The sequence below is a fragment of the Miniopterus natalensis genome, chromosome 14 (genome assembly GCF_054644295.1).
Source record: "Miniopterus natalensis isolate mMinNat1 chromosome 14, mMinNat1.hap1, whole genome shotgun sequence".
Classification (NCBI taxonomy): Eukaryota; Metazoa; Chordata; class Mammalia; order Chiroptera; family Miniopteridae; genus Miniopterus; species Miniopterus natalensis.
Window position 1 is genome coordinate 18,839,773 of NC_142094.1, and position 27,598 is coordinate 18,867,370.

At 37.6% G+C, this 27,598-nt stretch overlaps 1 protein-coding gene across 3 annotated transcripts in view; it reads right to left on the minus strand.

Annotated features, from left to right (window-relative positions):
- SAMD8 (sterile alpha motif domain containing 8) overlaps positions 1-27,598 on the minus strand; it is a 46,591-nt gene extending 18,993 nt beyond the window's left edge. Inside the window, exons 1-2 of one of the 3 annotated variants that reach the window (XM_016224091.2) lie at positions 27,425-27,598; positions 472-1,064 (exon numbers count right to left, since the gene is read on the minus strand). In XM_016224091.2, coding sequence (XP_016079577.2) covers positions 472-1,064; positions 27,425-27,598 — 767 coding nt within the window. Of the gene's footprint in view, positions 1-471; positions 1,065-3,252; positions 3,873-27,424 lie in introns of those variants that run through there. The other 2 variants (XM_016224090.2, XM_087824306.1) reach the window with 2 other exon arrangements.

Below are 27,598 nucleotides of genomic sequence, written 5' to 3' on the forward strand. Positions count from 1 at the left end.
ATACTATATTCTTTTTTTATGCATTTAGTATTTCATAAAAACAGAATACTATCAATGAATCACTTTGTACTATTTGTGATAATCCCAATTTATTTGGTGATACAGGAGATCTCCCCATATTTTTGAAAAGCAGAACTCTGATCATCATTTAAAAAAAAAAAAAATAACCAAATTCAATTTATTACAAACAACATTCTGGGAAACCCCTTTAAAATCTGAAGTGTCCAGGGAGCTATAATATAATCACAGAAAAATAAATTAAACATTGGTCTCTCCCACTCACCTAGGGTTAAGATCTGGTTTACTTTAAGAAAAAGAGGCAATTTCAAACCATATCTTTCTATACTATCAGATAAAGCAAATAGATAGTATATGTCAATCGAAACAATAACAACAGTTATCATAAACATGCTTTTATCATTGCTGTTAAAGCAATCTTCTACAAACTTGGCAATTAGAAACAAAACTTACCTGTCTAAGAATATATCTGGGAGTGGTGGATAGGTCTGCATGTCAGGCACTCGCTCATGGACTATAACCATAATGAAAGATGTAAACCCGAATACTATAAAAACATATATACAACTCAGTATAGTCTTCCAGTACTCTGGGTCCAATCTTCGAACAGAATGTTTGTTTTTACCATTCATATACTGGTACTGGTCAGAATTCAAATCAATGATGGGTCCATCACAGTCATGTGAAGGCTCCCCATTACAGAGCCACTCTGTGCTCTGAAGAGCACTGATGAAAGGGGTCATGGAACTCATGGGACTGTCACTGTTGTATCCCATCTCTTCTAAAACATCAATATGTATTTTCTGCAATTTTCGGACAGAAAGCATTAACCTTTTAATGTCCCCTAAGACTTTGATTTCCAGAGGAGGAGACCGAAGATCATATTCAGTCAGCGTTAGCAATGTGATTCCATCAAGTCGGTGCTTATTGCATAATATGTCCACGTATTCAAAGAAGCCTTCATCCTTAAGCCAAACAGCTACATGTTTTGTTGTCCAGCGGCGAATGCAGAGTTGATTAGGACCGGCCATTTCCTCCTCCACTGTCTGTAAAGGGAAAACAGAAAAACAAAACAAAAACTTCAGTGTGTCTTAGCAACTTCTTTGAAGACCAAATACACATAAACATACCAGAAACAGTAATTTACCTACCCTGCCCTATTGGCTTCTTGAAGAAAGTAAAGAAACAAATATTATTCAATAATGAGTGGTTTTTAATAGATTAACATTCTAATAATTTTATGCATATAACCCCAATAGCAGAAAGAAGGTTAATGACCAAACATTTTTACAAAACATTATTTTACAAATGGCTATTTCACATCGTAGCAGTCATAACTTAATTATGTAAAGCCTACTGTTGAGAGCAATGGAGAAAATCCCATTTTAATACTTTTCATAAAATGAGATATAAAGATTTGTTATATGTAAAAATAAATTAAATTTCAGAAATCTTCATGTTCATGGAATAAGTATCTCCCCCTCCTCAAAATAAACAAACAAACAAAAACACCATAAAAACAAAACAAAACAAAAAAACACCATAAAGGCGGAGAGATAACTAATTTCAGGAAACCCCTTAGATTAAGCAATATTTTATGTACTATATAAATAATTTCTATAACAGACATAAAGCTTTTAAACTAGATCTAAGTATTTATAAATATCTTATTAGTTCAGTTCTTTCTATAATTTAAATATTCCATTATAGAACTGAATAAGGAATTTCCTTCTTAAACTATCATTGAGATTTTAGTGATAAAAATTTAAAAACAAAAATGTAATTTCAACATACCCATAAATTTGAGGAACCAAACTTTATACTGCAAATTATAAAAAGCTAATAATGTATTATTCCAAAAAGTACAAATGATTTTTATTACTTTGATCCCACACAGCACTGTTTATATTCTTTTTCTATTTTAAAACTTTCAGTAACTTGGGCCAATATCAGGTTTATAAACTTTATCAGATACAGGGGAGACAACGGCCTACATGGAAAAAACCTAATTCCCTAAAATACTTTCTCAACTACTAAAGCATTTGGGTTTTCTGACATTTTCCAGATCTCTCAAAACTGTATTTCCTTCTGAGATGATTTTTATAAAACATATTATGCAAATTTTAAAGTATTAAAAAAAGAATAAAGGATAATACAACAAACATCTATGTGCCCACCACCCAGATCCAATACAAACGTTATGTTTCTTAATCTGGGTATTAGTTTACAGGTATGTTCATTTTGTGAAAGTTCATCAAGCTATATGCTTATGACCTATACTTTTCTCAACATATGTTAAATTTTATTTTATTTTAAAAGTTTGCTTTCAAAAGTAAAACAAAACATCAATAGAAGTATATGTCCTTCCCTGATAGCATCCCCTTCCTCTCCTCCCAGATGTAATAATTCCTGACTTTGGTGTTTACCATTCCCGTATAACATGTATTTTTGGCTATGAAAAAGATTCTATGCTTCCTTATGATGTGGAAAGTAAAGAGCTGCTACTGTTCAGCATTGTCTCTCTGGCTACACAAACTTTTTTCCATAAAGACAAAATCACTTGAAATAGGCAGATACTTAACTACATGAGTGCCACTTACACCATCAAAAATATTCAGCAAACAAGAAATACTCTCATTAAATATTTACTTCTTAATTACTAAAAAGCAATCCTAGTTTTTGGAAGCCTTAGATCATATTTTGTTTCCAAACAGAGCTTTTAATATTATCAATACACAATAGCTTTTCAATCTTAGAAAATTAACAGCACATCCACCTATAAGTTATCTGCACATTTTAAAAAGCTAATTCTTATATACTAGAGAGCTACAAAAAACTCTTACTCAAGTCTTTTAGCTATAGCATATAATCACCATCCTAAAGGCCAAATAATTATGATTTATTCACTCTAACACATGGAATTTACGCACATTGATGCATATCACTGATTATATAAATATACATAATATTCCATTAACATATGATTTCACTATGTTTTAGTTCATATACATAGCCAGATGGTTTCATCCTACCCACCACCGTACAGACATATCTTTTTCCCAAGGTAAGCTCTGAATAAATTACTTCAGTTTTTTAATATCCAACAAGCACATGCTACAAATTCTGTAGCAGTTACGATGTAGCAAATTAGAGAAGCTCATCTCACACAAAACAAGGCCCGACTTCTGTCATTTTTTCTATTTTGCTAACTTTCTCCTTTCTCCAACAGCTTACCACCAATGGGTTCCAAGTCACTCCCATCCTTGTAGCATTATTCTTCAGTACAATTTTGTATCATAAACTGCTCAAAATGTTCATCTTTTTCTTTTTTTTTTCTTTCTTATATCCACAGATCTTTACACCCTCAATCAGGCTAACAAACAGGCTTTGATGGTGGTGTTTTAGCTGCTAGAAAATAGGAGTTATCATACAAGGAAGCCTCCTGGAAGTCTGTGAGCCTGCTGTGGCAATGCCCTAAAAACATGATGCATTCCACTGTTGTGCTTCATCAGGTTAGGGCATGTCCTTTAATTGTATGCTACTACATATATAGTTAGGGGCCCATATTTAGCTAACACTGTGAAAACCTACACTGAAGAGGTACATTAAAAGATGATAGAGGGCTTCAGGGTCAATTTAATATTTATGTTGTGCCATAAGAACTACAGGGAATAGGAGACTGAATTGAGGATATGATAGCTATAGGTTTCATACAAATCCACAAAATAAAGAAATAAGGTTAGTAAATGTTTAAGAACACTTTCAGCTTTAACCAATAATTAATATGAATCAGTTATCTTCTGACCAAGAAATAAGAGGGACCAGATTTAATGTCCCACCTGAAACAATCAAAAAAGCAAACAAAATATATGGGGGGGGGGGGCAGTTTCAAGACATTGGGCATCAGACAACAAAAGAGATCCCCAAGAGACAGGAAACTAGGTGAGCCCTCCTGACCCAGCTTACTGCTTTGAGCGTTTTTAGGCAAAGTGGCACCGGACAGAAACTGGCTGAGGCCTGGCAGACATGCTAAGTTGGAGAGAGAGAGCTGAGAGTCTGAAGAGATCAAGGTGGCTAGTGTTCATGGGATAGAATACTGGCGAGCAGAAAGATGCACAGAGAACTTGCTATGGGTTAAATGTTTGTGTCCCCTCCAAAAAATTCATGTTGAAATCCTAACCCCCAGTGTGATGGTATTAGGAGGTGATTAGGTCATGAGAGCAGAATCCTAATGAATGGAATTAGAGCCTTTATAAGAGATACCCTAGAAAGTTCTCTCACCCCTTCTGCCCTGTGAAGACAGAGGACGATTTTATAAGCCAGGAAGTGGGACTTCACCAGACACGAAATCTGCTGGCACTTTGATCTTGGACTCGGGCTCCAGAACTATGAGAAATAAACATGTGTTGTTTAAGCAACCCATGGTATTTTTGTTATAGTAGCTTGAATATATTAAGATGGAGCTCCAGAGATCTGCAGAGCATCTCCCTTGAATGTGAAGCTGAATGCTGACTAGTGTATATATGTGAGGCAATCAAACAAGACTGAAAAAACAACCATCCAAGAGATTAGAGGGAACAGTGGCCAGTACTTACACAAGGCCAATAAAAGTGCCTACCACAAACAGCCATACTGAAAAAAAAAAAAATCTCATGATTCATGGGGCATTGGGTAGATTAGACAGGAGGATCTTGTCATAGTACTGCGGCAAAATTAACCCCAAAGCAGTAATTCTCAATGGGAGGGAGGAGCAATTTGCTAAAAACAGATGGCAATTTCTGGAGACATTTTTGGTTGTCACACTGGGGGTCACCTAAAGAGTAGAGGCAAAAGATGCTGTTAAACCTTCTACAATGCACAGGACAACTCCTCACAACAAAGAATTATCTGACCTAAAATGTTATAGTGCTGACATTAAGAAACCCTGCCCTGGACTCATCACACCTCTGGCCCAGCTGAACAAATCTTAAATGCAAGATCCCAAAGGATCAAATTGTTTTTAAGTAATTAAATTACATCCCACAACAAAACTCAAAAATATTAGTAGGAATAGAAAAGTACTCAGTACCCAATAGGAAAAATTCATAATGTCTGGCATCCAATCAAATATGATCAGGCATGTAATGAAGTAGAAAAATTTATCTACAATGAGCAGAAAATCAATCAATTGAAATTGACCCAGATAACAGAATTAGCAGACAAATAAATGAACAGTTATGAAAAGTGTATTACATATATCAAAAAAGTTAAAAGTGGACACATAAAAAAGATCCAACTTAAAATTCTGCAGATTAAATTACAATATATGTAATGAAAAACATGCTCAATAAGATTAATGCCTGATTAGACATTGCAGAAGGTAAAAATAATAAACCTGAAGACATAATACAAAGAGTTCAAAAATGAAATACAAGAAGAGATCATTTTTTTAAAAAACAATTTGCTTTTTAGAGAGAGAAGGAGAGAGAGAGAAACACTGATGTAAGAGCGCATCATGTAAGAGCACATCGGCTGTCTCCAGCACACCCCCTACAGGGGATTGAGCCCACGACCGGGGCATGTGCCCTTGACCAGGAATTGAACTGGCAACCTCCTGGTGCACAGGACAATGCACAACCAACTAAGTTGCACCGGCTAGGGCAAAAATAGACTTTTAAAAAATGAAGAGAATATTATTCTGCCTTTAAAAGGAATTTTGAAGACAGTGTGAAATAAGTCAGATGCAAAAGAAAAAAAATTGCATGATTCCACTTACATGGGGTACCTAGAGTAGTCAAATATATAGATACAGGAAGTAGAATAGAGGTATCCAGGGACTGGGGATAGGAAACAATGGGGAGTTATTACTTGGCGGGTTCAGAGTTTCCATTTGGGATGATGAAAAAGTTCTAGAACAGGATGGTGGTGATAGTTGCACAACAATGTGAATGTACTTAATGCCACTGAACTTAAAAATGGTTACAATTATAAGTTTGTTTTGTATATTTTACCATAATAAAAAATGAAAACATCAGTGAGAGGTGGGACAACTTCAAACAGCCTAAAAGAGGTATAATTATAGTCCCCAAAGGGTAAGAGGTAGAGGACAGAAAAATATCTGAAGTAACAATGACCAAACATTTTCCAAATTTAGTGAAAACCATAAATACACATATCCAGAAAGCTTAATAAACTCCAAACATAAACACAAAGAAAACTAACCAAGGCATATCATAATTAAATTTATCAAAACCAGTGACAATGATAAAATCTTAAAGGCAAAAAAGAGAAAATGTGATTAAAAACTCTCAGTAATGTAGGAATACAGAGAAACTTCATCAACTTCATAAAAGTATCTTTGAAGGCTTATAGCTAACATCATACTTAATGATGAAAGACTGAATGCTTTCCCCCTAATATTAGAAACAAGTACGACTTTCCACTCTCACCATTTCTATTAAATGTTGGATGTTCTAGCCAGTAGAATAAGGCAAGAAGAAATATAAGGCATACAGATTAAAAAGAAAGAAGTAAAACTGTATTTGCTGACAATATGATCATTTATGTAGAATATTCAATGAAATCTATAGAAAAAAGCTACTTGTAGTAAGCTAGTTTAGTAAGATTGCCCAATATAAGATCAACATACAAAAATCAACTGTATTTTTATATACTAGCAATAAACAATCAAAAATTGAAAGTCATACAATACCATTTACAATAGCATAAAAAATATGAAATACTCAAGGATAAATCTGACCAAACATGAGAAAGACTTGCACACTAAAAACTATTACACACTGCTAAGAGAAATTAAAGATCTATAATGAGAGATGAGTGGGTCAGAAGACTCAATATTGTTAAGATGTCAATTCTTCCCAAATTTGACCTATAGATTCAATGCAAACCCAATCAAAATCCTAAAAGGCTTTTTTGTAGATATTGATAAACTTACCATTTAATGATGGTTACATCCTGAGAAATGCATCATTAAGCAATTTCGTTGTTGTGTAAATGTCAGAGTGTACTTGCACGAACCTAGATGGTAGAGCCTACTACACATCTGTGCCTATTGCTCCAAGGTTATAAACCTGTACTGAATAAAACTGTAATACAGTGATATGTATTTGTGTATCTAAACATAGAAAAGGCATAGTAAAAATAAGGTATAAAAGATAAAAAATGGGACACCTGTATAGGGCACTTAATATGACTGGAGCCCAAAGGACTGGAAGTTGCCCTGGGTGAGTTAGTGAGTGAATGTGAAGACCTAGGACATTGCCTTTCAATACTGTAGACTTTATAAACACCGTACACTTAGACCACACTAAATTTATAGAAAAACACGAGATTAACCCTGGCCAGGTGGCACAGTTAGTTGGAGTGTCATCCTGTACACCAAAAGGTTGCAGGTTCAATTTGCAGCCAGGGCACATAGCTAGGTTTCGGGTTCGATCCCTGGTCCAGAAGCATAAGGGAGGTAACTGGTCCATGCTTCTCTCTCACATCAGTGTTCCTCTCTCTCTCTCTCTCTCCCTTTCTCTCTCTCTAAAATCAATGAGAAACATATCCTCGGGGGAGGATTAAAAAACAACAAACCACGAGATTAAATCCAGCACAAAAGAAATGATACAATCAAGAGATGTAAACATGAGATGCATGAGGCTGCTGCTGGTGTAGCATGGCATACTGTTTTGCAGCAAGCTTTTTTTTGTTTTGTTTTGTTTTGTTTTCTAATCCTCACCCAAGGATATTTTTTCCATTGCTTTTCAGAGAGCAAAAGGGAGAGAAAGAGAGAGAGAAACATGGATGTGAGAGACACATCGATTGGTTGCCTCACACACTCCCCGACCCGGGTGGGGGATGGAGCCTGCAACCAAAGCACATGCCGTTGGCCGCAATCGAACCCAGACCCCTTCAGTCCGCAGGCTGACGCTCTAACCACTGAGCCACACTAGCTAGGGTGCAAACTTTTCTTAAAGTAGAAAGAATATACTCTAGTGATTAAAAGTGTAGTAAATACATAAACCCAGTAATATAGCTGTTTATTATCAAGTATTATGTACTATACATAATTACATGTGCTATACTTTTTTGGGGGGGCATTAATCCTCACCCGAGGATATTTTTTCCATTGATTTTTAGAGAGTTGAAGGGAGGGGAGAGATGGGAGGAGAGAGAGAGAAACACCAATGTGAGAAAGACAAATCGACTGGTTGCCTAACACACTCGCCAGACCAGAGCTGGGGATCAAACCTGCAACCCAGGTACATGCCCTTGACTGGGAATCGAATCTGCAATTCTTCGATGCGCAGGCCTATGCTCTAACCACTGAGTAAAACTGGCCAGGGCCTATGTGCTATATCTTTGTATTACTGGCAGCAAAGTGGGTTTGTTTACACCAGCATCACAACAAACATAAGTAATGTATTGCACTAGTTTTTACAGTGACATTTTGACAGCTACAATGTCAATAGGCGATAGGAATTTTTCAGCTCCATTATAATCTTATGGGACCACAGTTGTATATGTGATCTATTGTTGATCAAAACTGTCATTTTACAGTGCATGACTGTTGAATCCGCTTTGTGCTTGGAATCTCTCTCCAGGAAAAGCCCAGTCCTTTTTAAGGGCTTGCTTGATTAGGTCAGGTTTAATGAGAACAATCTACCTATCTTAGTCAACCGTGGCAGATAACATAACCTAATCACAGAAGTGACAGCACATCATATTTATAGGCTCCTCCCATTATACAAAGGTCATTGGGGGCATTTTAGAATTCTATCACACTACCCTAGATAAAGTAGTACTGGCATAAAGATAAACAAATCAATAGAACAGAATATAGAATCCAGAAATGGACCTACACATATATGGATATCTCATTTTCTACAAATGTGCAAAGGCAATTCAGTAGAGAAAGGATATTCTTTTCATCAAATGGTACTGGAACAAATGGATATCCGTATGTTAAAAGCATCAATCTATACCTCTCACCACATATAAAAATTAACTCAAAATAGACCACAGACCTAATATAAAACCTAAAAATAAAAAAACTTCTAGAGGAAAACATAGGAGAAAATCTTTCTGACCTTAGGTTAGGTAAAGGTTTCTTACATGACACCAAAAGCAAAATGTATCAAAGAACAAACTGATAAATTGGACTTTGTCTGCATAAGGGACTAAAGGACTTCTATGGTTTTTAGCCTGCAAATTTCTGCATTGTTTAAATCTTGCAATGTATTTCTATAATAAAAGAAAAAAATACATAGAAGCAATACATATTCACTGAAGAACATTTAAATATTTTAAAATCACTCCCAGAGAACTACTGCTTGTAAGTTGTTATATATAAATTCTTACAGAATGTTCTCTAATTAGAAATCATACCATAAACAATTCTGTATCATTTAACTTAACATTACTCCATGAGTCCTGTCTAATGGTATTAAATTATCCTCTGAAAAGGCCATTCCATTGTATGGCTATACAATAATAAAATTTGTCCATCTCCTCATTGTTTGCAATTGTTCACAAGTTTATTACTATTACAAATAGTATGCAATACCTTAGGTTAGATTTCTAGGCATGAAAACTGTATCAAAGAATCTGAGGTGTTATTTAGACAACTAACTCCCAGGTACATCATTAAAACTTGATCCACATTTAAAAGCAATGTGTGCAAAACCTGGTACTTGTCCAAAATGTTAATTGGTATGCGTAAAGGAAGCATTTCAATTTGAGATAGTTTTTAAGTTTATTCTGAAATATAAGCAATTAAGAAATTACTTAATTATAAAAGGTCAGTACTGCATTATCAAAGCTCTGAGAGAACAGTGCACTCAGGCAGAATCATTAATCAAACTTAGTTCTAAGGCGTAGATAACGGATAAAGAAAAGCAGCTGACTGTTCTGCACAAAGTGGAACAAAAGATATCTTATCTTTTGGGTGGACCATGGTTAGAAATTTTTAAAAATTATTTTTAAAAATGCAATTTTTAGCACATCAACTCTTCTACTAGTGAATTTATTTTTCTTTCCAAATTTAGTTAATACTAATTAGAGATTTCAGCAGCCTAAGAGTAGTAAAAGAACTCAGTATATTTCCTAAGATGTTCTTATCTCCACACTTAATAAAATGAAAAAAGCCTATCATAAACATAAGAACTTTAAACCTGGTATTCCATAACATTAATATAAGTACTCTTCAATCAATGAGCCTTTATTGCATCCCATTAGAGTGACATGAATCTCTTCACAATAATAAAAATGACTCAAGTTGTGCTCTACCATATTAAAACTGTAAGTACTGTATGTTAGTTTAATAAACTAAGAACAATCAGCCCAGAATTGCAAAAGGAGATAATGACTATCAACAAACCCTTTTCCTCACCCTGCCTTGTTGAAATTTGTTTGCCCCACTCTACCTCTGTGACTGACCAGACACAGGACAATCTGTCCACTACTGGAAATGATGATTTGACTTAAAAGAGCATTACCTGTGACTGCTATGAATCACCACTGACTCAGAGTCTGTGACAAATATGGTGAATTGGCACACAGCATTCTTTCCTATCTCCCTCTAGTTGTTTTCTGCTACTGCAAAAGTTGAAAGCTAAAAGTTATTCCCCAGGATCCCTTGCAAGTAGGATTGTAAATGTGAATTAGGTTCAGCCAGCTAGATCTGCTGACATGAGATGTAGAAAGTAGAAAGTGAAATTGTGGTCATTTTACTAAAGTTTTGGTTATCCTCAAGAAAAGAATGTGAAAATGCTGGGGGTGTGGAGGTACGTGTGCACATGCATGTAATTCTCCATTTTAAGTCACTAAGTTTTTAAGTGTTGGGAATCAGTTAAAGTTGTGGAGAAGCAGTACTGGCTCTTCCTAATACCGATATTACAGATATGATGGTATGTTCTTTGTGTGTGTGTTAAACTATACATAACAAAACTTACTATCTTAACTTTTTTTTATCCTCACCTGAGGATATTTTTTTCTATTGCTTTTCAGAGAGTGGAAGGGAGGGGGGAGAGAGAGGGAGAGGGAGGGAGAGAGAGAAACATCGATGTGAGAGAGACACATCGATGGGTTGCCTCCCACACATGTCCCGATGGGGGCCAGGGATTAAGCCTGCAACCGAGGTACGTGCGCTTGACCGGAATAAAACCTGAGACCCTTCAGTCTGAGGGCCAATGCTCTAACCACTGAGCAAAACCAGCTAGGGCTATTTTAACTATTTTTAAGTGTACAGTTCAGTGGCGTTAAGTACATTCACACTGTTTGCAACCATCACTATCCACCCACTTATCCTGATAAGTTCTACCAGGAACTTATCATCAGCTCAAATGGAACTCTATATCCATTAAACAATTCCCCATTGTCTCCTCTCCAGCTTCTGGCAACCACTACTTTACTTTCTGTCTTTATGAATTTGACTATTCTACATACCTCAAATAACTAGAATCTGGCTTGTGCCTGGCTTATTTCCCTTAGCATATCTTCAAGGTTCATCCATGTTGTAACATGTGTCAGAATTTCCTCCCTTTTTAAGGCTGAATAATAGTACATTGTTTGTATAGATCATGTTTTGTTTACCCATTCATGCATCAATGGGCATTTGGGTTACTTCGAGTTCTGCTTTCACTTCTTTTGGGTGTATAGCCATAAGTAAATTACTGGGTCATTTAGCAAATCTGTTTAATATTTTCAGGTATTGCCATACCATTTTTCAAAGCAGTTGTACCATTTTACGGTCCCATCAGCAACGCACAAGTGTTCTAATTTTTCCACATCCTCGTCAAGTTCCTCGCCTTGTTATTTTTGTTGTTGTTGTTTTAATAATCTTCGTAATTGGTGTGAAGTGGTATCTCATTGTGGTTTTGATTAATGATTAAAATCATTAATCATAATGATTAATGATATTGAGTATCTTTTCATGTGTTTATTGGACATTTGTATATCTTCTTTAGGGAAATGTCTATTGAAGTCCTTTGCCCATTTTTTAATTGGGTTGTTTGTCATGATCTTAAACTAATAGTTTAATGCCGGCCTTCTAACACCCTAATAACATCTTTGCAGACCATGGGAAAGTAACACTCCTGATACACCAGTTCTTGTTTTACAAGTCATTCCTAGCAGCCCAGCCCAGAGCCTAGAATAGTTTGACTCTTGCAAGTGAACCCTGATTGAATACCAGTATAGGCCCTTCAAGTTGCCATCTTTCAAAGCCAGTTAAATACCCAAAGTAAAGGCTTCAAGCTTTCTCATAAAGTCTATACTCTGGTTCAATTCTAGGTGAGGCTAAGTAACTTTATGTTGTTTCCTTGCATTTCCTGGGAAATTAGTTAAGCAGACTATGGTTTTTATCCATTCTTCTCATTAAATATATATGTTCCTGTATTACCTTTGGAATGAATGACATGTTTTATTTTAATAAGTTGTACAACTATTTTTTTCTCAACCAAGCACATTGTCAGTGGAAAAAGACTTTAGTAAAATGTCCCATTAATAATTTAAACAGCCTTAGCGAGTCTGGCTCAGTGTTTACAGGATCAGCTCGTGGACTGAAGGGTCTCAGGTTCAATTCCAGGCCATACGTACCTCGGGGTATGTACTTCAGTTGCAGACTCGATCCCTGGCCCCAGTCTGGGTACATGTGGGAGGCAACCAATCGATGTGTCTCTCTCACATCGATGTTTCTCTCTCTCTCCCTTCCCTCATTCTGAAAAGCAATGGAAAAAAAATCCTCGGGTGAGGATAAATAATAATAATAATAATTTAAATAAAACAAAGGCTGTGATCTGGCCGTTTCATCTACTAAGTAGGTTCAACAGTAACCAGAATAAGAAAGTAGACAAAAACCACACTAGAAATAAAAAGAGAGGGGTGGGGAGGAAAATAAGAATAGAAAAAAAAATTATATAGCACCTAAGGCAGCATGAGAGCTTAGTGGGTTTTTGCTAGGTTATTTTGTTTTATTTTTAGAGAAGATAGTATGGATTACTAAGAAGATCACTAAGGCCTATATGATTAGCACGTAAGCTCTCAATAAGCATTATTAAATGAATGTGCAAAAAGGAAGTATCAACCAAAATAATTTAATAACTCAGTTTCCCAATCCCCTTCCAAATAGGATCATTAAACAAAACAGGAAGCTGTAAAAAAGAACAAAATCTTACCACTTGTTACAGCATGGATGAACCTAGAAGGTATTATGTTAAGTGAAAAAAGTCAGAGGAAGACAAATACCATATGATTTCACTTATATGTAGAATCTGAAGAACAAAATAAATGAACAAACAAAATAGAAACAGACTCATAGACACAGAGAATAGACTGATGGTTTCCAGAGGGGAGGGGATTGGGAAGCTGGGTGAAAAAGGTAAAAGGACTAAGTACAAACTAGAAGTCACAAAATATTCATGGGGATGAAAAGTACAGCATAGGGAAGACAGTCAATATTTTAATAACCATGTACAGTACCAGGTAGGTATCTGAAATATCAGGGAGATCATTCTGCAAAGTATATGACTGTCTAACTACTATGCTGTACACCTGAAACTAATACAAAATAATATTAAATGTAAAGTGTAATTAAAATATAAGATATAAAATAAAATAAAATAAAGACAGGAGATCCAAGATGCAGCAGAGTAGGCAAAAGTTTCACTCACCTCCTCTCCCAGGATGAAATTGGAATTACAACTAAATCATAGAACAACAAAACTGAATAAACAACTGAAGAATAGCTGAACAGAAGTCTTACAACTAAGGATATATAGAAGAAACCACAGTGAGACTGGTAGGAAGGGTGGAGACACAAAAAGGGCTGATCTTACACCCATATGCAGTGGCTGAGAATCTGGGGGGCTATCTCAGCTGCAAAGGTCCCCCCTGAAAAGCGAAGGGTAACATTCCCACACTGGATGCCCCAGACTGGAACACCAGTGCCAGAAAGAGGAGCCCATACACATAACATCTGCTTGTAAAAATCAGAGGGGAATACCGTATGCCAGGGTGAGACAGGAGATTGCTAAAAATACAGGCACCCTTTTAAAGGGCCAGTGCACAAAATCTCATTCACAGACACCCTGGGTTCCAGCAGAGGGACAGTGGTTCAGAGCGGACTACAGTCATACAGGGAGAAATTGAGTAGGGTAGCTTCGGGAAGCAGGCTGGAGGGACATTCACCATTGTCCGTGCTGAGTCCCTCTCGCACACTGCCCACAGACGCCAGATGCCATCTTTCCTGGGTCAAGTACTCCACTCCATTAGGCATCAGCCCATGGGAATGCACTAGTCCTACCCTCCAGACTCCCAGTGGCCCCACTGTGCCCAGCTCATACCCTGGGGAGGAATCAACTGACTGAGGCCAGCCTGGGCCTGCTACAGTCTTTCTTGGAAGGCTCTTGAGGAGGTCTGGGCTGAGTTGGGGGATGTCAGAGACACAGAGGTAAAGGCTGAATTGTGTGGATTTTGGGAGAGGACCATTTTTGCCCCACATGCTCTGACCACTGCCATTGGCTCTGTGGAGAGCTCTTCTTCCACAAGGCCAAATCTTAATCTGCTTTAACCTATAAACACTACTGGCCCCACTCTGACAACTCCCTGAGACCCCACCCCGCTGCAAAGGTCCAAAGGCCCCAGGTGGGTGGTAGCTGGCCATGGTATAACCCGAGTGGCCTCAAACTCAGCACTGATGTGGAGTTTGAACCTGCATCAACCTAGTGACCATTACTCACCCCTACCTGGTGACTCATTCAGAACATCTCATGCAACTCACATCTACTAGAGGCTCACTAAGAGGCTGAGCCTAACAGGCAGGTGGAGGTAGATCTTGGGGTGCCTTGGGCCTTTTGTTGTCCTGACCCAGGTTCAGTACAGTGGAAGCCAAATTCAGTACATGGCTTGACCCCTGCCCTGCACACCCAGACCCAGCAGAAGCAGCCACCAACAGTGGATCACTTTGCAGAACCTAACATGTAGCCCAGGGCCAGTCACAGGCAACATCTGACATTAACCTGCACTGAAGTCTCTCCCAAGAGGGCCAGAACCAACACACCCCGTGGCTGGCTTCAGATCACATCAGAGCATGACCTGATTAACTCCAGAAGCTAAACACCCAAAGGGAGATCTTGGTAGGCACGAGAACCTGCTGGGGTGAATTCCACTTCATGGGGCCAAGGGGTCAGCCCCCACACAGCAACTCAAACACTGGCTGGGGTCAATCCTCACAGTCAGCCAACTTAAGGGTCAATCCCACCCATGGACAGTCCAACAGCAATCAAGACTAAACTATAATAGGAGGGCTTACATAATCCACAAAAGGGACATTCCTGGAACACTTAGCTCAGGTGATCAGGGAGACTGCACCACTAAGCCCCACAGGATACCTACTACATAGAGCCACCCTAACAAGTCAGGGAGACATGGCAGATCTACCTAATATACAGAAACAAATACAGAGAGACAGCCAAAATGGGGAGATGAAGAAACATGACCCAAGTGAAAGAACAGGAGGACTCTCCAGAAAAAGAACTAAATGAAATAAAATGGAGGAAAGCAAAGTAACAGAATTCAAAACAATGGTTATAAGGCCGCTCAAGAAACTTAGGGGAAGAATAAATGAACTCATTGTGAACGTAAACAAAAAGATAATAAACATAAAAAAAGAAACCATAAACCATAAAAAAGAACCAGTCAGAAATGAAGAATACATTAGAAGGAATCAACAGCAGATCAGATGAAGCAGAGGATCAAACCAGTGATTTGGAAGACAAGGTAACAGAAAACACCCAATTGGAACAGCAAAAAAAAAAAAAAAAGAGAGATTAAAAAAGAGAATAGAATAATGGGCCTCTGGGACAACATTGAGGGTAACAACATTTGTATCATAGGGGTACCAGAAGGAGGAGAGAACAAGGGATTGAAAACCTATTTGAAGAAATAATGACTAAAAATTTCCCTACCCTGGCAAAGGAAATAAACAGACAAGTCCAGAAAGTGCAGAATCCAAAATAAGATGAACCCAAAGAGGCCCACAAGACACATCATAATTAAAAAGGCAAAGGTTAAAGACAGAAGGAATCCTAAGAGCAGCAAGACAAAGACAGTTACCTACAAGGGAGCTCCCATGAGACTGTCAGCTGATTTCACAACAGAAACATTTCAGGCCAGATGGGATTGGCACAAAATATTCAAAGTGATGAAAAGTAAGGACCTATAACCAAAGCTCGCCTACCCAGAAAGGCTATCATTTAGAATTGAAGAAGAGATAAAGAGCTTCCCACATAAGAAAAAGCTAAAGGTGTTCATTACCACCCAACCAGTTTTACAAGAGATGTTAAAGGAGCTTGTTTAAGAAGAAGGGAGAAGAAAAAAAAAGATCAAAAATATGAATAATAAAATGGTAATAATTACACACTTAGTTATGTATTATTTTAAATGTAAATGGATTAAATGCTCTAATCAAAAGAGATAGGGTGGCTGAATGGATAAGAAAACAAGACCCATACATGTGCTGCCTACAAGAGACCCACTTCAGATTGAAACACACACAGACTGAGAGTAAAGGGATGGAAAAGATACTTCATGCAAATGGAAATGAAAAGGAAAAAAAAAGCTGGGGTAGTAATATTTTTATCAGACAAAACAGACTTTAAAACAAAGGCTATTAAGAGACAAAGAAGGACTCAGCAATTCCACTTCTGGGCATTTATCCAAAGAAATCCAAAACACTAATTTGAAAAGGCATATGATTCCTTATGTTCATTGCAGCATGATTTACAATAGCCAAGATATGGAAGCAACCTAAGTGTCCATTGATAGATGAATGGATAAAGAAGATGTGGTGCATATTTATACAATGGAGTATTACTTGGCCAGAAAAACAATAGTGAAATCTTGCCATTTGTGACAATATGGATGGACCTAGAGGGTATTAGGCTAAGTGAAATAAGTCAGACAGAGAAAGACAAATTACCATATGAGTTCACTTATGTGTATAATCTAAAAAACAAAATAAATGAACGAATAAAACAGAAATAAACTCATATATACAGAGGATAAACTGATGGCTGCCAGGTAGGAGGGGGATTAGGAGACTGGGTAGAAAAGATGAAGGGATTAAGAAGTACACACTGGTAGTTACAAAATAGTTACAGGGAAGTAAAGTATAGCATAGGGAATATAGTCAATAATATTGTAATAACTATGTATGGTGTTGGAGGTACTAGACTTATTGGGGGGATCACTTAAATTATATAAATGTCTAAACACTATGCTGTACTGAAGCCAATACTGAATGTCAACTGTAATTAAAATTTAAAAAAAAAAAATTTAAATATGTTATTATTGATTTTAGAGAGAGAGGAAGGGAGAGGGAAAGAGAAAACATAGATAAGAGAGAAACATCAATCGGCTGCCTCCTGGGGATCGAGCCTGCAACCTGGGCATGTGCCCTGACTGGAAATTGAACCATTGACCTCTCAGCACATGGGATGACGCTCAAACAAATGAGCCACACTAGCCGGGCAAAAAATGTTTAAGTTCTAAAAAAAAAACCAACAAACCCTATTTGGAGGACTGATATAAGATTGCCAACCAGGGCCAAATAGAAACATTATAACAAGAATAAATTTGCAACTAAAAAAATTTTTTAATAAAAAGAATAAAAACAGACTTAAGATTAAAAATAACATAGGAAATGTTAAATAGTCATTTTAATTTGTTCATGAAGACAAAATAAAGGGTATATCAGGTAGGGAGAGTTAACTGCACAAAATAGGAAAATATATTCAACCAGAACTATTATTAAGTTTATCATATCCTTCAAAGGAAAAAGACAAGAGTACATATTCTCCCTTGGTGTGAACTAGTTAACCTTTGCTAAACTAAAACGTTCCAGGAGGACTTGTTTAACTTTTGTATGATAAGCACAATGAGGTGACAAGGATTATCAGCTATCCAATCAATACCTCCTGGTATAGGAAGGAATACAGAGAGCAGGATGTGCAGGTATAAGATATTTGATGTCTGCAGAGTGCTGTTCCTTAAAAGAACATGTATCCTAACTCACACACTCAAATTCTGAACTACGTTCAGTGCATTTTCAGGAAGTAACAACAGGTAATAACTAGATTAGGTAATACTTAAGGCATTAACAAAGCGCCAGGAACTATTCTATGTGTTTTATGTGTATGCGCAATAACCCTTATAACAACCATATAAAGTAGGTACTATTATTATCTTCCTCACTTTACAGATGAAATACCTGAAATAGATGGGTTAAGTAACTTGCCCAAGATGAACTTGTACTAGTAACTAGTACAGACAAGTCTTCGACTCAGGCAATCTCATTTCAAAGTCCATGTTCTTTACTACACCACACTACCCCACACGAGCTAAGGGCTCTTGTAGGGGATGAATCTCACAAACATAACGTATTTTCTAGTTATCAGCAAAGGAATTTATCAACAGCTTTCAATTAGATAAAGATTACGTCAGTGAAAATGCCTATTAAGGCATTTTTGAACCATAGGTTTGCACTGTTCAGCCTCAAACATCTTACTGTCTGCTATATACAGATGTCAGACACTAAGGCATTCCCCAGTGACAGTCTTAAGATGCCCTCACATTACATTTATTTACCCATTAAATATTCATTGTGCACATAATGTGAAGGATATTGCACTAGACAATGTGACATTTACTTAGATGAATCTGAAACAGATCCTACCCATAATGGCTTTACATTCTATAAAGGGATATTAAAGAGATTCCAAAAAAATGTTATATTACAGCTACTAGTTCTTTATATACATTAGCTTAGTTCTCAAAACAACACTAATAAAACTTTCACTTTTGTAACTTGTTAAAAAAAAACCTGTAAAGTTAAGGAGTTGGAGAAAAGAGGTTATTTCCAGTTGGTAAGATTAGAGAAGAGTACTTGAAAATTACATTTGAGCTAAGTCCTAATGGAAGGGTGAAACTGTGGATAAAGACAGATATAAGAATAATTGTCAGAAGAGTATAAAACAGATAGTGAGGCTTGGAGCCAGCGTGAAAAGTAATGATGAACTGAATGAAGGAAACAGCTTCTAAAAAGTAAAGACAGTATGAAGGAAATACTACAGCAGATGAAAAGACGCCACTATTTACACTCTTAAACTTTCTGACAGGTACATTTTTTAAAAAATACCATCATGTGGATGTCTGCTTATGGGAAAAAGGAGTAAAAATACTGTCCCTGCTACTCCCTGGGCATTACGTACAAAACAAATCCAAGGTGACTGACAGGTGAAGACAGGAAGGCAGGCTAGCTAGGCACCTTGAAACAGGAGGGAAAAAACACAATGGTGAATTGTCTGGGTGTTTTGTTTGTTTATTTTGCCACAAATCACAGAGAGGGTACTGGAAAAGCCAGAAACCTGGAAATGCCAATGGACACAGACAAAGAGTCCCAAGAAAAGCCTGTTTTCTCCAGCCAAAGAACCAGAAAAGACATAGCCTAGCAAGAAAAATCTTTTAAACAACAACTGCTCTATTCCAGCTAAACACTATAGAAAAAACCATGGCCCCACCTCCACTAGCAAAGGCTGAGTGGAAAGCCTACATTTCTAAACTTGTCGGGCTACAGTAACTAGGCCATACCTCCCCTCTTCCCTTGCTACTGAGTGATATCAGAGAAGGCCAAGAGGGAGCAGTCTGTCACAAGTCCTTCCCCATCAGTTAACATGGTGTTAGTGGAGACCATAAGGGGAGCCTGGACCCTACTCAGCATGGATGAGGCACCCCCTCCCCACTCCCTGCTGAGGTGCTGTCAGAGAAGGCCTAGTGGAGAGTCAGGACTAACACTACTGCCCACTGGTGCCCAGTGGTAAGGAGGCCAAGCACACACACTCATCTTCCCACTCCTCCAACCAAGGGGATAATAAAAAACCAAATTATCCCACAATATATGAATAGTTAAACAAAGTGTGATACATCCATATCATGGAATACTACTCAGCAATAAAAATGAATACACTATGGATATACACAATAACTTAGATTGGTCTCAAGGGCTTCATATGCTGAGGGAAAAAAGCCAATCTCAAAAGGTCATCTAGGTTATGATTCCATTTATATAACATCCTCAAAATGACAAAATTATACAGACGGAAAACAAATTAGAGGTTGCCAGAGGTAAGAGATAGTGTATATTGGGGAGTGGGAGGTCCATAATAAAAGGTAGGCCAAGGGAGATCTTTATAATGATAGACAAATTCTATATCTTGATTGGGGCAATGGTTACACAAATCAATTCATAACAAAATGAAACAACTAGACACACACATTAAACAAATGTCAACTTCCTGGTCTTGATACTATACTATAATTATGTAAGATGTAACCACTGTGGGAAACTGGGTAAAAGGTGCATGGGAGCTTTCTGTTCTATCTTTGTAACTATAATTATTTTAAAAATAATTGTGAAGAAAATCTTCAGGCACTAGGACAAAGAGCTCCTAAACATGATGCTCAAAAACACAATCCAAAACAAACAAACAAAAAAAGATAAATTAGACTTCAACAAAATTAAAAAAACTTTTACTCTACAAAATTGTGAATCTCTATTTCAAAATAAAAAGTTTTAGGTTTTTTTAAAAAGGAGGAAAATGTTCTAAAAATAGTATATGTACATATCTTTAAATAAATAAAATATCAAACTATTAATACTCTTCCAGCGGACTCTTTCACTCTCTAAATATTTCTAAAACTTCTAAAAGTTATACAATGAGCACATAATGCTTAATAATCAGAGGGAAATGGTCCTTTTCGAAAAAATGAAAACAATATTTTTAACTGTTTGAAGCACATTACACGTAAATAGATATGGATAGAAAATTAAGAAAATCAATTAAATTCAATTATTAACCTATGTATGGATATACACACTAATAAAAGATAAGAAATAGTGAGGCAACTAGTAAGACCAATAAATCCAAGAGAAGATCTTATTATAGATCCATTCCCTCTCCCATAAACAGTGTGACTTTGGAAAATGACTTAACCTTTATACTTTAAGAGGTGACAAACAGAAACTAATCAGAGACATTAAACACATCACACTTGGTAAATTAGAATGACAGAATTCTTACAATGTTAGAATTGAAAGCAAACTGGGAGGATCTGGTACAATTCCCTAATTTACACCTGAAGAAACTAAGGCTAGAAAGTTTAAAAACTTTCAGACAGCTATTCCACAATAGAATCTGATATAAAATCCAGAAAGCATAGTAGTTAAGAGTACTGGCTCTGGAATCAAACTGCCTAGGTTCAAACTGTGGATTTATCACTTACAGTTATGTGATCTGGCAGCAGTTACTTAACCTCGTTGGGTCTCATTGTTTTTATCTGTAAAGTGAGGAGAATACTAGTTCCTATACCATAGGCTTGTTATAATAATGCAAATAGAAACTGCTCAGTAAACGTAAGCTAGCATTGCCATCATTATCAACTCCTCTTTCTGCTAGTGTTGCCCGAAGCCTGAAATTAAATCATTAGGAGTGTCATCTGTCAACTAAAAGTCAAACCCACTCTTAATTCTGGAAATCTTTTGGTTAATAAAAAATAAACATAAGCATTTGAAAACAACTTTTTTTATTTAATCCTCACCTGAGGATATTTTTTCCATTGCTTTTCAGAGAGTGGAAGGGGGAGGGAGGGAGACAGAGAGAGACACAGAGAGAGAGAGAGAGACAGAGACATCGATGTGAGAGACACACATCTATTGACTGCCTCCCGCATGCGCCCTGACCAGGGCAAGCCTGCAACTGAAACCTGGGACCCTTCAGTCCACAGGCCAATGCTCTAGCCACTGAGCAAAACTGGCTAGGGCTGAAAACAACTTTTAAATCTTTTAAAGGTTTTGCTTAGGGTGGAATTAACTTTCAGCAAAGCAACAATGTAATCAAGTAACATTAACTAAGAAACAGAATAGCAACACAATAGTGATTCCAGTTAACTAATGTGGAATTCTACACATTAACAACAGTTTCTTATATAAAGACTTATTTAATATCAAATATAACTAAATAAAAGTATTTCAACAGGAGCACTGCACTCACCAACATTTTTTAAAAGTATGTCATATGCAATTGATTATTACTGATACCTAAAAGTACTTTAAGAGTTTAGGAAGAAATTGGGGTAATTTCCTAAAGTGACAGGCACCAATAAGTGGAAAACACAAACTATTCTAAGGGCTTAATTATGCAAACACACAAGAGACCAATGGCTTCTAATTTATCATTAGGCATTCTTTAGAATACAAAGGATATATCAACAAAATAAAAACTTTACTCTCTCAGTGTAAAGATTTGCAGAACCAATGTCCACATTCAGATGGGGATTGTAGTGGTTTAAATATGCTGGATTTTGCTTGTAGCTTCACCTGATGGTGTGTGTATACACACAAAACACTCTAAAGATCTAGAGCATAACTGTCTGAAACAATTTAAAAAGCACATATTGACTTTAAAAACCATACATGCAAAGGCCCCTAAAGGAATTTAGAACAAATGATATAATTTGATTCATATATACAAAATGTGCTGTTTTTAGAAGTTATTACTCATCTGGTATACAGTAAAAATTTTAAGTTTTTGTTTCTAAGTGATGTATGAAACCTAAAGAATAATATCCATATTCCAAAGCAAAAAAAGAAGAAATTTTTTTAAAACTATGTAAAGTTAGCATCAATATATCCTCCTTAGGGTAATTATAATTACTGTTGCACTCATGCTAAAATAAGCTTAAATCCAATTTTAACTAATAAAGCTTATTTAATATGCACATAATAGAGACAAATTGCAGTAGCTTATAGATCCATACACTAGAGCATAAAAGTAATTTTTATTAAAGCAAAAAGCCTAAACTATAATGTAGGAGGATAAGATTTACTTTGGGCATTTAGCTCTACAGTTTGTAGTATTTGGGACAATCAAGCTTTTTAAATCCCAATTTAATTTTTTTTTTAAAAATATATCTTTATTGCTTTCAGAGAGGAAAGGCAAGGGAGAGAGAGATAGAAACATCAATGATGAAAGAGTCATTGATCAGCTGCCTCCTGCACGCCCCCAACTGGGGACCGAGCCCGCAACCCGGCATGTGCCCTGACCGGGAATCGAACTGTGATCTCCTGGATCCTAGGCCAACGATCAACCGCTGAGCCACGCCCAGCCGGGCCAATTTTAATTTTTTAATCCTAAATTAAAATATTTTCAGTGAGCAAACAAAAACTATTCTTTTCTCTTGATTTTTATAAAAAATTGTTTACTTTTTCTTAGTAAGCACAGGGCATTTTTTTCCTAAAACATCTATAAAATCTGCTGTAATTACAAAACAATTTCAAAGACTCTGAACCACTTCCTACCATCCATTTTTGACACTCTAGCAGTGATTTAGTTTTAGCAAACTAAAACCAATTTGCTGGCATTTCCAATAACTCTGTGATACAGTTTAATCTGTAGGAAGACCCTAAATTAACATGGTTCTCACCTCCTACTAGAATTTCCCACCTAAAATTTTAAGAGAACAGAAAAAGGTCAAGATAATAGATAACAGACATATTACCACCTCTCTTATCCTTTGTTGTAATTCAAAAGCTTAACAAAAACCCACAACAAAAATTTAAGACAAATGCAAATATAGGTCACTGACTCCACAACACTTGAGGTACATATCATAAAACACTATTTTATAATAAAATACTGTGATGAAACTACTATAACCAAGTTTTCCCAGTTTCTGCCATCCTACACAAGAGCCAGGATAGACTCACATTATGTTGCATTCTGTACTGAAGTGATTACTGGGAGGGCTCAATGTGTGGTGAAGTAACACCATTTCAATATGGAAACATGAAGTCCAGGCTCAGCTTAGATCCAGTGATGGTGCTGTATGTACAGGAGGAGGGGGTGCAGGAATATTCACACCCCAGGTCTGTCACAAATTCCATAGTCACATATTTAGATGGCAAACAGAGGCAGCATGTAAACATTGAATTGTTTTCCAAGCGCACCTGGCCCATGCTCTCCTACTTTTAGTTAACTTCTTGATTTCTCAAAGCCAAGAGAACTGCAACGCCTAAAGTAAAATGACTGTCATGATTACCTTTAGCCAAGTGGTTCTTTCTGTTCTTACCCAAATATTATCCCTCAATGTGTTACATCATACCCTTAGGAAAAAACAAACCAAAAAACTAGATTTCAAAAGTTTTCAAAACCACATGCAAAAAAAATAAATAAATACAGATACAGCATTATGTAAATAAGAATACCTTAACTGTAAACAAATACAAACACATGAGTGAAAAGTGAAAAAAACAACAACTAAGTTCCCCCAATCTCTGCAAAAATTAAAACATTTAATCTGGGCACTGTTGTGTAGTCCATCCCTATAACCTAAATCCATTAAAAGAATTACACTTAGCTCATATTGCATTTTCCCACTAATACCATAATCTTTAAAAAGAGCTTCATCGGTAATTTAGCAAAATACAGATTTGTATTCATATCTCATATAAGTCAGTTGATGTACAAAAAGAATCAAAGCTACAGAAGCTTTAAATTTAAAAAATGAATTTAACCTTCAATATACTAACAATATACCACCATATAAAGAATAAAGAGAGGAAGATTTCCATCGGTAAGTTATGGCTGTGCTAGGTATGCCCTACTAACACTAAATATTATATCAGGCCTGGAGATATGAATTTTGAAAGAATAGCTAGTTAATATGGTCATCCTTATAAAACAAAATAATAATATTCATTACATCTGTGACTCAACAGTTTCTCATAAAACAATGTTCAAATTTCAATTCTCAGAACCACCATGACAATGTCTCTAAATCAGCAAAACTATGGCAAAGTTTTGAAAAAGCATGAGGCTCTGGTGATTAACAAAATAAAAATGTTTACAAGTAGTTGTTCAATGTGAACGAGAGCTTGCAGAATAGAATGAAATCAAAACTGATTTATCTAAATATGTCTGCATGTTCTGCCATCGCAGTCATGATGGCTTCTTCTGAATATACATTTTCTTGCCTTAGAGAAACAGCTCTACCATTAAATTGATTTTCTTTGCAACTAAGTGATTGTGAGAACTATCAAAGGGAAAGAAAAATAACTATTAAACATGCTGATATATTAATTGTACAACTCCATCTAACAACTTCTTTTTTTGATTTTGCAGTAACATTAAGATGCTGTTTAATAGATGTTAACTAAATTTTTAATGCCACGACTTATTCGGAACTAAGTATGAAGACAAGGTCTCTAGAGGATCTCAGTCTGGTGAGGATAAGCTGAAATATAAACAATAGAAATACTATGTAAACTTCAACTATATAGATCAGTTAAAGAAAAGGGAATTAATCTTTTGACAACAGCTAAAAGCAAAGAATTCATCTCTCCTTTGAGGAAATAATTACTAGTCCACTGAGCATTTGAAGATATGACATATATACATAAACTAATTTAAAAGCTTGCTGCACCCTAGCCGGTGTGGCTCAGTGGTTAGAGTGCTGGCCCTTGGATTGAAGAATCCTGGTTTTGATTCAGGCCAAGGGCACATACCTTGGTCTCAGGCTCATCTCCGGCCCAGGTCCGGGCAAGTGCTGGAAGCAACCAATCTATGTGTCTCATCGATTCGTCTCTCCCCCACCCCCCTTTCTCTCCTTTCCCCTCTCTCCCAAAAGCAACGGAAAAATACCCTCCTGTGAGGATTTAAAAAAAAAAAAAAGCTTGTTGCAATCAGCAAATTATCATGTCATGAAGAATAAACAGTTGATACCCATTTAGAGTAGAAATACTTGATGAAAAGTTTCCTTGAAATGGCCAACAACTTTGCAAAACTTATCATCAGACAACAAGTTCTAAAAGAAAAACAAAGTCAAAGATTTCATAAAGCCATGTTATAAGTTAACAATTACAAAAGGAAATTAACTTATGTATACTAAAGTAAATGTAAATATTACAATCACTTTTCTGGCACAACTATAATTTTGGTACTGTTTCTTCCATTAAAAACACCTGTGTACCCACCTATCCCAGTTCCCTTAACTGCCAACTACAAGCAGCCTCTATTCTTATTTTTCTAGATCATTCTACTAAAAATATTATTTGTACAATATCTGCAAAATTGCATTAATACTGGTCCTGCAAATCTGCCAAAAGTACCGCTCTAGTTTCAATCCTGGAGTTACGGGTAAGAGGAAGGTCTGGCAGGCCCCTGGACCGCGGTGATTTCACACGCAGTTTTGCGCACGCTTTGAACCCAGGCCCCTGCACTGACCGTATTTTTACCCTGCGGTAAGTACGTGTGTCAGCTCAAGCTGTCAAAGTGGAACCGGTTTTCCTGAGTATCTGCAAAACTTAAGTGTTCAAATTTCTGTTGCGAGTTTAACTTTTTTTTTTAATTTAAAGGTAATGTATTAAGTATTTTTTTAAGATCTAAACTTCTCTGGTAGTGAATATAATCCTAAATTTAAAAAAGAAATCCACATGGTACCTTTACTTCAGAATCACTCCTTTCACTCACTCTCATTTCCTAACATCACTTCCTTTTCACTATCCCCCCCCCCCCCCCCCCCCCGTCCTCTCGGCAAATCAGTGCTGAACCGCCCCTCCCGCCCCAGATTTCAAAAGGATCCGCTGTCCGCTGAGGAGAAAGCCCCGCAGTCCCAGTGTATGACCCGAGCCATCCCCGACGCTTTGAAAGACACCTGTGAAAATGCCAAAGCCCGAAATTGGATCCCCAAGGGCTCCTTTTCTTTTTTTAACTCCATTTCTCTTTTTCTGGCCCTTTAGGGCCAGACGACTTCCCATCCGAGACCCCTCCCTCATCCAGTCAAACCTAAGTGCTTCCCCCGGTTACCACCACCGCGCTCGGGTCAGCGGTCTCCCGTCAGTCCCCGCCCCGCTCAGTCTCTCCGGCCACGCGGTCGCCTCGCCCTCACCGCCTATCCCCAGAGCATCTCCCCCTCCCGTCCCATACTCCCCAGGGCCTCTTCGACCTCCTCTCACTACCCGGCTTTCAAAACCCTCCAAGCCCCGGCCTTTCCAAGGCTCCATCTCCCTCGGTCTCCCACTGCCTCCTGCCCCTCAGCCTCCGCTTGCCCCGCAGCCTCTACTTACCCCTCAGCCTCTGGCCATCGCCATCCCCCTCGGGCCCTCGGCTCAACAACCTCCATTTCCCTCAGATTCCATTCTGGAGCCGACTCTCAGGGCTCCCTCAACCGTCTCCCGCGGCCCCTCCGGCTCCCTGTCCTCGGCAGCCCCCGGCTTCATCCCTGACACCCCACTCGCCCTTGGCTGCAGGTGCGGGGTAGACTCCCCTCTCCTCAGCCTCAGCTCCCGCTCGCCTCAGCTCTCGCTCACCTCCGCGGTCCCAGGCGGGCTGCCGGGACCCAGGTCCGAGTCGGCGTCCGAGCCGCCGTCTGAGTCCGGGGCCCTCCGAGCCTCGCCGGAGTGAAGCGCCACGAGCGGCGGGGGCGGAGCCCGGGGAGGGGACCTGGAGTGGAGGCGCGAGCGGTGGCGGCTGCGCGCGGGCAT